Source organism: Peromyscus californicus, unplaced genomic scaffold (assembly GCF_007827085.1).
Source record: "Peromyscus californicus insignis strain IS unplaced genomic scaffold, ASM782708v3 Scaffold_15__1_contigs__length_86483966, whole genome shotgun sequence".
NCBI classification, from domain to species: Eukaryota; Metazoa; Chordata; class Mammalia; order Rodentia; family Cricetidae; genus Peromyscus; species Peromyscus californicus.
This window is the reverse complement of record NW_026294447.1, coordinates 79236639-79249528: the sequence shown is the minus strand read 5'-3', so window position 1 is coordinate 79249528 and position 12890 is coordinate 79236639. Positions and strand designations below refer to the sequence as shown.

General features: G+C 46.4%; 1 protein-coding gene and 1 non-coding gene across 3 annotated transcripts in view; one reads left to right on the top strand and one right to left on the bottom strand.

Annotated features, from left to right (window-relative positions):
• The first annotated feature begins 1149 nt into the window (after positions 1–1149).
• The window catches only part of Mthfd1 (methylenetetrahydrofolate dehydrogenase, cyclohydrolase and formyltetrahydrofolate synthetase 1), a 74128-nt gene continuing 62387 nt past the window's right edge, over positions 1150–12890 (top strand). Inside the window, exon 1 of one of the 2 annotated variants that reach the window (XM_052739549.1) lies at positions 1150–1422. In XM_052739549.1, the coding sequence (XP_052595509.1) occupies positions 1382–1422 (41 nt within the window). In that variant the 5' untranslated portion in view covers positions 1150–1381. The remainder of the gene's footprint in view (positions 1423–12890) is intronic. The other variant, XM_052739550.1, reaches the window with a different exon arrangement.
• LOC128111286 (U6 spliceosomal RNA) lies at positions 3576–3682 on the bottom strand. Its single transcript, XR_008218552.1, has one exon. It is a non-coding gene; the product is annotated as a U6 spliceosomal RNA (small nuclear RNA).

Genomic DNA, 12890 nt, shown 5'->3' with positions numbered 1-12890 from the left:
CCTGGCATGCAAGATCCTGGGTTCATTCCCGGAGCAGAAAGGGCAAGGGCAACCGCATGCCCTGTCATTAGTTGAAACATCCCACTCTAACGATGGTTGATAAATCAACAGCCATGTGGTGAAGTTCTAAGGACTTATCTTTAGAACTGTGTGGGGAAAAACTGCAACCAGATAAGGGTGAGAATGCAACGTAGTTCCAGCAAGTTCGACCGTGACTTACGGAAGGCTGGGTTATATATAGTTCAGTGGTAGCGAGCTTGTCTTGATCTTGTCTATGCCAGGACTGTGGATTGATCCATTGATCCTCCATACTGTCGCTGGAGTTGAGAGTCAGACCCTAGGCCCCGACAATCCGATAATTCAGGTTGGCCACCATCTTTCATAAGCCAACTAAACAAGTAATGGTAAAATACAGAAAAGGGGGATTTATTCAATGGGGCCACATTGGGAAGAGGGACAAAGAGAAGTCTTATCTTCTGGGTCCTAATATGAGGGTACGGCTTAAGTTGAGAGTCAGACTCTTACAGAGCTGAACAGAAAAGGTATGGTCCATCCATCACAAGGCTTCATCCTTGCGAGGTGATCTGTGTTAAATTCGCGCCCCCGCCACCACCACCCCCGCCCCAACAAGTTTCTACTCTGGCTGACACCAAGATTCTAGGGGAAAATGCAATTCCCTGGGGTGCTTTTGCTTCTCAGCAGACAGCTAACCAGAAGGACATTCCTGCCAGGAGGGTTACAGTGTGGCAAAGTTACCCCTGGTGCTCCGCCACATTCTGGGCTGTGACCAAGTGGAAAGCCTCATCACCAGCCAGGTCCAGCACCCGCCACTAGCCCAAGGTCTCCCCCATCAGCTCCTGCCCGGAGAAGCAAGGACGATCCAAAAATCACGCCGTGAGACAACGGCGGCAGCGTACGACTCTGGTCACAGCAACCCGGGGAACTTGCTCAGACAGGCCCATTCCGCCTGGGCTCCGGCCAGACCCCGCCCCCACCGCCACGCCCCCTAGACATGATCTCTGATTGGTTGAAAGCGAGGCGGGAAGCTCCCGGCCCGTCAGAGGCGGGCTCTGCACAGGCTCTTTCCACAGCCAGTCACAGCCGCCAGCCAGTCCTTGGCGACCGTCTTCGTGCTGCCTGGGCCCTCCGGCTCCCGCAGACTCTCCAGGGCCTTGGCTGTCAGCGAGCCCCGACGTCCTTCCGGGTCGCCTGCGCACCTTGGCGGCTGGGGGCGAGGCGCAGGCGCAGTGGCTGCCTTTCCCCGGGAGGCTGCTCTGAGCACGTGGGTTGTGCTGTCCCGGGCGCGCGCGCGCGGAGGGACCTGGAACCTGATTTTTTTTTTTTGCTGGCGTTCATCGTGGGTGGCAGACTAGTGAAGGCCATGGCACCGGCGGGAATCCTGAACGGGAAGGTGGTCTCCGCGTAAGCACCTGCCATTGCTGATCGGGGTGGCGGGCTCAGGGCAGGGCGAGCGGGTCTCCATGCACCCAGGTTCTGCGGGAGGGGTGCTTGTGGTACAATCGAATGGGCTGGGTGGGGAGGGAGGACATCGACATGGCCCCTAGAATCTGAAGAGCAGTTTTCTGAAGCCAGAGAAACACATCCCCGGCCCAATGTGTGATTGCAATCGGTTGCCTGGTGGCTTGCACGCCTGTGTTTTGGCGGCAAGTCCTGGCTTGACCTTTGCTCTCGAAAAGTGTGACTGCTGGCATCTTTCTACCCAGACAGGGGCTGCTTGGAGAGTCAGAACTCAGAAACCCAGCATAGCCGCTTGTCTTGCTACTTGGTGGTGATTCGATTGTGGCTAGACTTGACACGGTTGATTGGTGACAGAGGATCTCTTTCTAAGTCTTTTTGTTTGTTTGTTTGTTTGTTTTCTGACACAGGGTCTCTCCACAGAGTTCTGGCTATCCGGGAGCTCTCTATGTAGACCAGGCTGGCCTTGAATTCACAGAGATCCTCCTGCCTCTGCCTCCCCAGGGCTGGGATTAAAGGCTTGTGCCACCGTACGGGGCCTAAAGGGTCTCTTCTAATCCAACACATTCCCAATGCACTGCACCACTGAGCGACAACCCCAGCTCCCTCATGCTCCCCGCTTTAACAGCCACCTATCCGTCCTGGCACTAAAGTTATTTTTTTAGTTTGGCTCCTGTGTGCTGTGTCCTGTGTGACTATTCCACATTCCATTTGACCTTACCTGTTCTGGCGCTACAGATTTGAACGCTTAACTATTGGCATAGTTTTCCAAATGTACTCCCTTTGCCAAATATAATGCCCTTTTGCCTTTTTGGGAGAGAGGGTTGGGACTTGAGTCCTTTAGTGTGTTTGACCACTGGGCATTCCTTGCTTTTTGTTTGGGGAGTTACGAGAGTGGAGGGGAGAGAGAAGGGTGTATTTTGTGACCTTGTCGCTCTTGGGACGTGAGGTATCTGGTTATTTAGTAACTGTTGTGGCTAACGGTAATGGTCCAAAAAACCCTTGGCTTTGTCAGTAAAGACTTTTAGAGCCTGATAGTGAGACCTTCCGCAGGACAAAGTGATCCTTTGCTGGAGGTTGGAAAGGTGAACAGAGGAGAAATATAAATCAGAAGGTGAATCTTGCACAAAGGCAAGGAAGAACCCCACATTTGTGGACTAGAATCCATAATACATACATCTGAGTATTTTCTTCTTCTTTTTTATCTTTATTATTATTATTTTGTTTTTGTTTTTGTTTTTCAAGACAGGGTTTCTCTGTGTAGCTTTGCGCCTTTCCTGGAACTCAGTAGTCCAGGCTGGCCTCGAACTCACAGAGATCCACCTGCCTCTGCCTCCCGAGTGCTGGGATTAAAGGCGTGCGCCACCACCCGGCCTTTATTATTTTTTTAAAGACAGGGTCTTATGCAGCCCAGGCTTGCCTCAAACTCAAATGTAGCTGAGCCTGGCCTTGAACTACTGATTCAGTGCTTACATCTTCCAAGGGCTAGGATTACAGGTCTGTACCATTACATCAGGCTTTCTTTCTTAAAATAAACCTTCATGTGGAGACTGAAGAGGTGGCTCAGGACTTAGGAGCACTTCTTGTTCTTCCAGATTTCTTACTCTTTCAGATCTCCTACTTTGTGTTCTTTAGAGCACATCTGGTATCTACCACAGCCCTGTTTTATTCTCTAGCTGTCTGAATGGATTTAGGTCCACTGTAAGTGAGATTATGCAGCATTCTTTCTTGCAATGTCAGGGTTGTTTACCTAAGCATAATGTCCTCTGGTTCTATTCATGATGTGACAAGATCTCTTCTTTTAAGGGTGGATAATATTCCACAGTATGCCTACAGTCTCTTTATCCATTTGTCTTTGAGGCTGTGGCTATTCGCTCAGTGGTAGAGTACTTGCCTGGCATGTGCAGTGTTCTGGGTTCAAAAGACTACCTAATGTCCTAAGAGCAACCTTCAATAAGGTCACAAACAATTTAGGTTGTTCCCATATTTTGGCTGTTGTGAATAATGCTGCAGTTATCATGAGTGTGCAGACTTCTTTATAAGATTGTAATTTAATTTTCTTTTGTTACACATTCAGGAAAGGGATTGTTAGTTCTGATAATTCTATTTTGTTTTTATTTATTTTTTAATGTCATCCTTGCGCAGGGGCTATGCTATCTTCTCTGTATCGTTCCAATTTTAGTGTATGTGCTGCCGAAGCGAGAACTTGTTTTGAATTTTTTAAATTTGGTTTGATTGGGTCAGGGGGAGATGGCTTAGCAGTTAGGAGCACTGGCTGCTCTTCCAGAGGACCCAGGTTCAATTCCCAGCACCCACATGGCAGCTTACAATGACTCCAGTTCCAGGGAACCTGATACTCTCACACAGACATATATGTAGGCAAAACATCAGTGCATATAAAATACAATTAAAAAAATTTAAAATTCATTTGCTTTTTTAAAAAAATAATAAATACATATGTTGTACATATCCATAGAGTACTGTGTAATTTTTTTTTAATTTTTTTATTTTATGTGCATTGGTATTTTGCCTGCATGTATGTCTGTGTGAGGCTGTCAAATCCCCTGGAGCTAGAGTTACAGACAGATGTGAGCTGTCATGGGGGTGCTGGGAATTGAACCCAGGTCCTTTGGAAGAGCAGCCAGTGCTCTTAGCCACTGAACTATCTCTCTAGCCCCATCACGGAATTTTTTTAAAAACATAAACTAACCCATTTGCTGTAGGCTCGGAAAGGTGGCATTTACTGGGCTGTCAGCCCCTTCCGTCTTCTGAGGCTGGATTGACTGTGACAGCAGGAGTGGCCACCGGTGCCAGGGAGACCTTAGTGCCAGGTGCCTGCAGCCCATTGCTTCATCTTATTTGTTTGTTTTTGCCACAAAAGGATATATCTGATTTTTTAAAGCTAATGCCACGCTACTTTCTTTAGTGATCATATGAATTCGTGTTTCTACCAACAGTGAACTAGGATTCCCTTTTCCCTGTGCTTCACTGTGTGTGTGTGTGTGTGTGTGTGTGTGTGATATCATATATATCTGTATATATATTTTAGTAGATTCTCTCCTTCCACTGAGGGATGGATGAAGGAATCAAACGGATTGTCAGGCTTGTGCTGTGAGAACTTTTGGTTGCTGACCCGTCTCTTTGGCCTTGCCCTTTTAATAATACACATCCTAATGGATGTGAAGTACTGTCTCAGTAGTTGTAATTTGCTTTTCCCTCAGAAGTGGTGCTGAGGGGGGTGGGTGGGTGGGTGTGTATGTATGTGCTCATTAGCTAGTTTTATGTCTTTTCAACATGTAGCTTACTGAAGTACATTGTTTCTGCTTATGAATATATATATATATATATATATATATATATATATATATATATATATATTCTCTTTACTGTGCTCTTTTCTTAAAATGTTCCTATTAGAAAGATTGTAAAGAGCTGGGTGGTGGTGGCGGCGGCGGCGGCGCACGCCATTAATCCCAGTACTCAGGAGGCAGAGGCGGGCGGATCTCTGAGTTTGAGGCCAGCCTGGCCTACAAAGCAAGTTCCAGGACAGCTAGAGCTACACAGAGAAACACTATCTTTAAAAAAACAAACAAAACAAAAAACGAGATTGTAGAGAGATAATTTAAGTGTTCATCTTGGCCCGTAACTGGGAATGAATGGTATGGGTATGTTTTGATTGTGGAGAGGAAGTTAGTTAAAAGCTCCATTAAACAAATAGCTGGAGAGATGGCTCAGTGGTTAAGAGCAATGGCTGCTCTTCCAAAAGACATAGGTTCAATTCCAAGCACCTACATGGAGTCTCATAACCATCTGTAACTCCAGTTCCAGGGGATCTGATGGCCTCCGTGCATCAAGAACACCTGGTGCATATATACACATGCCCAAACACCCATATACAAAAATAATGAAGTAACTTAAGCAATCTGTGATACATATGCAGTTTTGTTTATGTCTATATCTAAAATACCTAGAAACTTTTTCACTTCTCACTAGCTGTATAGTTTTAAACAAATTTCTTAATGCCTGTGTTGTAATTTCCTCAGGTATAAATTAAAAGTAATATCTAGATTATTGGGTTTCTAGCAGAATGAAATGAGGGTTTTAGTTTTGTGAGATAGGGTCTTTCTACATTACCCTAACTGTCTTGGAACTCACTGTGTAGACCAGGCTGGCCTTGAACTCACAGAGATCTTCCTTCTGCCTCCAAGTGCTGGGACTTGAGGTGTGCCACGCCACACCCAGCTACCTAAATGAGTTCTTAACAGAGAAACACTGAAGAATCTTCCTGACGCATATAGTCAGTGTTTAATATACCTTAGCTATATTCATAGTCTGTAATTGATGTACACATGAATGCCTCCTTGATTTCTTTTTGAAAGCAGTAGCTGGCTGGAGATCTATCCCAGCGGTTTTCAACATTAGTTGCATATTAAAGTCACTTGGAGATTTTTGCCTTTGTTAAAAGTGATGAGGCGGTAGTGGTGATTGCCTTTAATCCCATCACTCTGGAGGCAGAGGCAGGAGGATCTCTGAGAGTTCTGGGCCAGCCTGGTCTATAGAGCTAGTTCTAGGATAGCCAAGGCTACACAGAGAAAAAGAAAGAAAGGAAAAAAAGTGATGGGGTAGAGGGCAAGTGAGATACCTCAAAGGGTAAAGCTCTTGCCACCAAGGCTGAGAACCTCAGTTTAATCCCTAAGAGCCACACAAGGAAGGAGAGAACTGACCCTGTAAGTTGTCCCTCTGAAACACACACACACACACACACACACACACACACACACACACACACACACACACACTTTTTTTTCTTTTAATGATGTGGCCTGGCATATGGTGGGTTAGGCCTGTAATTCTAGCTCTTATGATGCGGAGGCAGGAGAATTGGGACTCCAGGGTCATCCTCCACCGTACTGTGAGTTCCTGGCCAGCCTAGCCACATAAGACCCTGCTGCAGGAAAAAGAAGATACAGAAGTGTATCGTCACCATCACAAGCTTGTGTGTTGATGAATTCTTCACAGCTGGATGTGCCTGTGCACTCAGACCAAGAGATGGCAGCTGGGCCACCAGGCCTGGGTCCAATAACTTCAGTGACCTGGGGGGCTAAGACAGGATGATCTCAAGTGTGGATGTTGCCTTGTGGCACAAGGCTGCAATCCTAGCTACTTGGAAAGCTGAGGCTGGGAGGGGATGAATTCATAGCTTCCTGGATTACAGAATGAGTTTGAGGCTAGCTTGGGCAGCTTGGTGAGACACTGTCCCAAATTAGAGAGAGAGAGAGAGAGAGAGAGAGAGAGAGAGAGAGAGAGAGAGAGAGAGAGAGAGAGAGAGAGAGAGAGAGGAGAGAGAGAGAGAGAGAGAGAGAGAGAGAGAGAGACAGAGAGAGACAGAGAGACAGAGAGAGACAGAGAGACAGAGAGAGAGACAGAGAGAGAGAGAGCTCAACATCCCCTAGTGCTTGAACACGTTCCAGTGACTTCCCGAGGAGCCTGGCAGGGCAAGGAGGAGCTGGAGGCCACTGGCACCCTAGAAGCTCCATCTAGTCACCACTCACAAAGGTGAGTTATTATCCTGACCTCGAACGCTGCATTAGTTTTGCCAGTCTGGGAACTTAGGGGATGGTCGTTCATGCAGTGTAAGTCTTGGCCTGCTGCTTGCCCGCATTGCTTCTGTGGTCTCTTTACTGATTACGGCGGCATTTTCTTTCTTTAATACTATGTGCTCCCAGTCGTTTGTCTATAGAGCTTTGGGTTTCTACTTTTTGGTGATGTGCATAGTTCTTTATGGATGTTGGTTTATGTATTTTTTTTGGCGGAACTCCATACTATTCCCATTTCTGCCCATATCTAAGAATAGACTCCTAGGGTGTGATCAGTTTAGGTGGATGTTGCCATTGTTCCGTGGTTGTTTTTACCAATTAACTCTCTGTAGGGAACTTTTGAAAACTACCATGATACTTATACCATTCTGACTTCATTGGATTCTCTAACAGTAAGCTACAGGATTATTGAAATTATGAAATAAGTTTTAAAGTTCATCACATGGTTCTACTTACATGGCATCTTGAAGATCAGACGGCTCACCTAAACCCTGTTTTTTTGTTTGTTTGTTTGTTTGTTTGTTTGTTTGTTTTTTTGGTTTTTCGAGACAGAGTTTCTCTGTGTAGCTTTGCGCCTGTCCTGGAACTCACTTGGTAGCCCAGGCTGGCCTCGAACTCACAGAGATCCGCCTGGCTCTGCCTCCCGAGTGCTGGGATTAAAGGCGTGCGCCACCACCGCCCGGCTGTTTGTTTGTTTTTTGCAAGATTTGGTGGTGGGTGCATGCTTGCATGCTTGCATGCTTGCATGCTTGCAGTGCTAGCACTTGGGAGGCTGCTGCAGGAGGATGAAATGCCCAGTCTAGCTTGGGCAGCCTGAGAACCTGTTCGAAAGCAAAAAAAAAAAAAAAAAAAAAAATGCCTTGATGACGCCTAATACTTGGGAGGCTGAAGCAGGAGGGTTTTCTGAGTCTGAGGCCAGCTCATGTACATAGTTCCAGGCCAGCCAGGGCTCTACAGGGAGACCGTGTCTGAAAACAAAAGGTTGGGGGAGCACATAAGAGAACCCTAAAAGGCCCAATCCAGCTTTCATAATTAAAAATAATTTGGCTGGGCATGGTGGCACACGCCTTTAATCTTGGCACTCAGGAGGCAGAAGCAGGCGGATCTCTGAAAGGCCAGCCAGGTCTACAGAGCGAGTTCCAGGACAGCCAGGACTGTTACACAGAGAAACCCTGTCTTGGGGAGAAAAAAAATTGACCATAGTATTGAAAACATTTATTCTTTCTTTCTTTCTTTCTTTCTTTCTTTCTTTCTTTCTTTCTTTCTTTCTTTCTCTCTCTCTCTCTCTCTCTCTCTCTTTCTTTCTCTCTCTCTCTCTCTCTTTCTTTCTTTCTTTCTTTTTCTTTCTTTCTTCTTCTTCTTCTTCTTCTTCTTCTTCTTCTTCTTCTTCTTCTTCTTCTTCTTCTTCTTCTTCTTCTTCTTCTTCTCTCTCTCTCTCTCTCTCTCTCTCTCTCTCTCTCTCTCTCTCTCTCTCTCCTCACTGTGTAGATCAGGCTGGCCTCTAACTCACCTGCCTTTGCCTCCTGAGTGCTGGGATTAAAGATGTGCACTACCATTTACTTGTTCTGTGGAAGCGTTTGTGGAAGTCAGAGGACAACTTGCAGGAGTCACTTCTTTCCATGTGAGTCCCAGGGATTCCACTCAGCTCATCAGGCTTGGTGGCAGATACTATTCCTGCTGAGCCATCTCGCTGCTCCTGAAAATATTTTCAAGAAAAAGATTGCTCTAGGTACTTTTTGTTATTGTTGTTTTTGGGACAGTGTGTTTAGCCTTGGTTGGCTTGGAGCTTGCTATATATACCAAGCTGGTATCAAACTCACAGGCATCTGCCTGCCTCTGCACCCCAAGTATTGGGATTAATGATGTAGACCACCATGCCTGGCTGTTCTAGGTATCTGTGCATGTGTTCCGGTGGGGCACTCTAATGTACACATTTCTGTTGGAAATATGTCTTACAGTTGTAGGGATTGGGAAATGCAAGATCAGAATTTAGCAAGCCAATTTACATTGGTGCATTGAAGAGTGGCCAGTCCTTATCAATACAGTTCCTCTGAGATAGCTCAGTGGTTAACCTTACTGCTTACAGAGGACCCAGGTCCAAAGACCAAGGTTGTTTGTACTTACATTTTTCTTCTTTATTTTTGAGACAGGATCTTATATAACCATGTTGCTGGAATTGCTAAATGGTCTTATTAGTAAAAAACCCAGAGCCAGATATTGGGGTAAATGCTGAAAGATCAGAGACACAAAGGAACAAGCCACTGCCACGTCTCACCTCACTAACTCCATGAATCCTTTCACTGAATGTCTGAGTCCTCAGCCGAAAGGGGTCCATCCGAAAGGCCTCTCCATCCGAAAAGGCTTTAGTTCCTGTCTCCTCACACCTTATATACTTTTCTTTGCCCAGCCATATTACTTCCTTCCTAGTGCTGGGGTCAAAGGCATGTGTGCTTCCCAAATACTGCTAGCAAAGGCATGCGATCTCAAGTGCTGGGATTAAAGGCATGTGCCACCACTGGCCTCTATGTTTAATCGAGTGGCTGCCTCTGTTCTCTGATCTTCAGGCAAATTTTATTAGGGTACACAATCTGTCCCCACATAGCCAGGCTGGCCTTGAGCTTGCTATGTGATAAGATATCTTTGGACTCCTGATCCTGCCTCCCATCTCAAGCATGTGCCACTACATAGTTTGAAGTTTTTGTATTTGTTTAGTGGGTGCTGGGATTCAAACCTAGGACCTTGTTAGGCAAGTGTTCTGCTATTAAATGACATCAGCCAAGCCTAAGAATTTTCTTAATAAATTTAATTTATAATTATGTGTGTGAGAGAATGCTAACACACTTGTGCCATGGCTCACACATGGACACCAGGGGACTGCTCTGTAGAGGTGGTTTTTCCCTCCACTAGGGATTCCAGGGATCAAACTCAGGTCCTCAGGCTTGCCCAGCAAAAACTAACCCATTCAGCCACCTCCCTGGACCTCGGGAATTTTCTTCAGTGTATTCCTTTGGTGGCTGTTTGTCACTTTGACCTTCCTGGAGAGCTTGACTCTGGGAACTGGTTTGCCTGTTGACCGACTGTCCTCAGAGAACAAGAATTCTAGTAGGAGAGATGATGGGCTGTGTGCTTGGGCCATACCTGTGGGAATCCGGAACCAGAGGTGTTCTTACAGCTTGAACGGAATGAGCTGTACATACATAGAGGCTCTTAGTGGTAAGTTGCCCCCACTTTTCCTTTTGCTGGGCCAAAGACATCTCCCACCTTCCCCCCCACCCCTGAAATTAGAGACTAAATCTAGGGCCTAATACTAACCCCTGAACTATGATCTCCTTAATTCTCTTTTTTACTTTTTATTTTGAGATGGTTCCCGTTAAATTGCCCAGGCTAGCCTTGAACTCATTCTGTAGCCCTCCCTGGCAAGCCTCCAACTTGCTATCCTCCTGCCTCAGCCTCTCAGGTAGATTTACAGCCCTCTGCCGCTAGACTCAACCTTTTCTGTTTTTGTTTCTTGGGGGAAGGTCTTACTGTATACCCCACACTATCCTGGAACTTGTGTGTGGGGGTGAGGCCTGAGGATAGAGACAGCAATGTGTTCTCTTGGGTGTTTACTCTCTTAATCAGCGGTATCTGTGTGCTTTCTCTATGCCAGGATATCGTCAAAGCCCAGGACTCCACTAGCGAATAAAACAGCCCAAATTTCTCCCTCAGAGTTTTTTGATGGTTACATGGACATGATAAATTAGATGTCAGGTGACACAAGAGGTGTCAGGGAGACCCAAACAGGGAGGAGAGAGCTCTGCTGTCACAGGGGATTTCTGTGGTATGGGTTCAGTGTTAATGGGAATGCAGGTCATGTTCTTTGTCAAAGTGACCAGTGCACTTGGACTTGGGCTGTGAGCCCATCAGTGTTATGGGGAAGGCGGCTCTGAACCAAAAATACCGCGTGCCTTGGACCTTTGACCTCACTAGTTAGTTATTTACTAGTCTTGGGTCAGCAGGGATGGCTCATGGCAAACTGAGTACCCCTCTTGAGTGAGTGACAGAAGCTAACTCTGGAGGTGAAATGTTCCCCGTGTATAAGAGTGCACAGTGTAAGAGGGGGCGTGACACAGGGGAGGGTCTGTCCGTGTCAGAACCAGCTTGCTCTGGTTCTTAGCGGAGAGCATCATTCTCCCAGGGGTCTGTTTGCCTTTCCCTTTTGTTTGTTTATAATTAACCCTGCACCCTCGGTTAGGGGCACTTCCTTTCATTGATTCCTCTTTTTAAAAAGACTTCTTAAACTGGGCAGGGTGGTACACTCTTGTAAGCCCTGCACTTGGCAGGTAGATGTAGGAGGATCAGGAGTTCAACGTCATCTTCAGCTACATGGTGAGTTTAAGGCTAGCCTGGGCTATCTGAGACTCTGTCTTAAAAAAAATTTCTTTTAGGTTAAAAAAATATTGAATTGTAGACAAGGAGTAAATAGAGTGAATGTAAATTTATTAAGGAAAAATGAGAAAAGAACTCCCAAGAGGGTGGAAGGAGGATGTCTGGAATCAAACCTTCCTACCTGGTGGCCAAGTTCCTTTTCCTCCTTGGTGAGTTCTTTGCCACAGCCTGGGTAGAAAGATGCCACTTCGCATTCCTGCTGTCTCGGGGAGTCTCGGAAGATAGAGGAACATCTGTGTAAAGGGTTTTACCAGCTATCAGGACTAACCTGCACTGTCTGGCGCTAGCCTGGCACTCAGGATAAAATGATCTTTCGTTTGGGTTTTGGTGTTAAATACTGTTTACTAAGCAAGCCCCCTAGGGCCCAAACCTGCCAAGCATGGTGATGCTCGCCTTTAATCCCAGCATTCTGGAGGCAGAGGCCGGTGGATCTCTGTGAATTCAAGGCCAGCCTGGTCTACACAGTGACTTACAGGCTAGCCAAGACTACATAGTAGGATTATCTTATAAAAAAGCAACAACAAAAAACCTTTTCTATTTTGGAACCGGAGAGATGGCTCAGTGATTAAGGACTAAGAGCACATACTGCTCTTCCAGAGAACTGGGGATTGATTCCCAGCACCCACACTAAGTAGCTTGCAACCACCTGCAATCTGTAACTCCAGCTTCCGGGGGATCTGCCGCTTCTGGCCTCTCCAGGCACCTGTACGTGCACCTATACACAAAGATGATTTTTTGAAAGACCCAAATGCAAGCCAGGCGGTGGTGGTGCACGCCTTTAATCCTAGTGCTTGGGAGGCAGAGGCAGGTGGATCTCTGTGAGTTCAAGGCCAGCCTGGTCTATAGAGCGAGATCCATGACAGCCAGGGCTACACAAAGAAACCTGGTCTTGAAAAACAAAAAACAAAAGACCCAAGTGCCTTTTTAAAAAGGATTTTGTTTTGGTTTTTAAGATGCATTTTGTTTTTAATTGGGTGTGTTTTCCTGTGTTTGTCTCTGTGTGTGTGTGTGTGTGTGTGTGTGTGTGTGTGTGTGTGTGTGTGCGCGTGTGTGTGTGCGCGCCAGTGTCCATGGAAGCCAGGAAAGGGCGACAGATCCTCCGCAGCCTGTGAGTCTGTGAGCCATCAGATGTGGATGCTAGAAACCACAGGGGTGCTGAGCCCTCTGTCCACCCTCAGCCCTTTTACCTAAGGATTTCCTTTAAGTCTTCTCTGAAGCAGAAACGTGGGTCTTTGTGGGGCTCTTTCTGGGGTACTAGCTCCTGCCCTCTTTTCCCCCTTCAAGCAGATATGTTTTAGACTTCCATGTCCACCAGTGGCGACGATGTCCAGGTTTACAGAGGACTTGTAACTATTCCTTGTCTCCACAACAAGCTCTGACAGCCAGATC